The sequence below is a fragment of the Neopelma chrysocephalum genome, unplaced genomic scaffold (assembly GCF_003984885.1).
Source record: "Neopelma chrysocephalum unplaced genomic scaffold, ASM398488v2 Primary Assembly neopelma1_89776, whole genome shotgun sequence".
Classification (NCBI taxonomy): Eukaryota; Metazoa; Chordata; class Aves; order Passeriformes; family Pipridae; genus Neopelma; species Neopelma chrysocephalum.
The window spans coordinates 708-1788 of record NW_020918699.1 but is presented as its reverse complement, the minus strand read 5'-3'; the positions used below and the strand labels follow the sequence as shown (position 1 = coordinate 1788).

The following is a 1081-nucleotide window of genomic DNA, read 5'->3' as shown; positions in this document are numbered from 1 at the left end:
CCCCCCCCCGGACCCCCCCCGGACCCCCCAGGCTGCCCTGGTCGCTGCCCCCCGGCCGTGCCCGGCAGTGGTTGGAGGCTCGGCGGGCGGGGGTCCGGCCCTGGGGGTCCTTCCTGGACCAGCGACGTTTTGGGGTCCCCCGGGATTTGGGGGAGCTCCTGCGGCGCCTGGGGGGCAACGCCGAGCGCTTCCAGAGCAACTACATCCTCCTCTTCCTCGGACTCGTGCTCTACTGCCTGTGAGGGGGGGCCCGGGGGGCCGGGGGAGGCGGTTTTGGGGCATTTTGGGGGATTTTGGGGCATTTTGGGGCGGGTCTGGGGGAATTGCATGTGGTTTTGGGGGGATTTCGGGTGGGTTTAGGGGGGTTTAGGGGGGTTTTCCTGCTCCTCTTCCTCCTGCTCCTCTTTTACTGAGTGTGAGGGGGGGTCTCGGGGGTCTTTGGGGGTCGGGGAGGCAGTTTTGGGGGATTTTGGGGGGTTTTAGGGCAGTTTCGGGGGGTTTTGAGGGGGGTTTGGGGTGGGTTTTAGGGCGCTTCCAGAGCAACTACATCCTCCTCTTCCTCGGCCTCGTGCTCTACTGCCCGTGAGGGGGGGGCTTTGGGGGTCGGGGGAGGGGGTTTTGGGGCATTTTGGGGGAGTTTTGGGGGATTTCGGGGAGTTTTGGGGCGGTTTCGGGGGGATTTGGGGGGGTTTGGGGTGGGTTTTAGGGCGATTCCAGAGCATTTTCCTGCTGCTCTTCCTCGTCCTCATCCTCCACTGACTCTTGAGGGGGGGTCCCGGGGGGTCTTTGGGGGTCAGGGGAGGCGGTTTTGGGGCATTTTGGGGGGATTTGGGGCGGGTCTGGGGCGGTTTCAGAGGATTTCGGGGGGTTTTTTGGGGGGGGTTTCCTGCTGCTCTTCCTCCTCCTCATCCTCAACTGACTCTTGAGGGGGGGTCCCGGGGGGTCTTTGGGGGTCGGGGGTTTTGGGGCATTTTGGGGGGATTTGGGGCGGGTCTGGGGGGATTTCGGGTGGTTTTTGGGCGGTTTTAGGGGAGTTTTGGGTGATTTTAGGGGCGTTTTTCTTCTCCTCGGCCTCGTCCCC

General features: G+C 64.1%; 1 protein-coding gene across 1 annotated transcript in view; it reads left to right on the top strand.

The window, feature by feature from the left end:
- Positions 1 to 5: 5 nt before the first annotated feature.
- RABAC1 (Rab acceptor 1) overlaps positions 6 to 1081 on the top strand; it is a gene marked incomplete at both ends in the record, with an annotated part of 1778 nt that continues 702 nt past the window's right edge. The window contains one exon of the mRNA XM_027707109.1: positions 6 to 238. Coding sequence (XP_027562910.1) covers positions 6 to 238 — 233 coding nt within the window. The remainder of the gene's footprint in view (positions 239 to 1081) is intronic.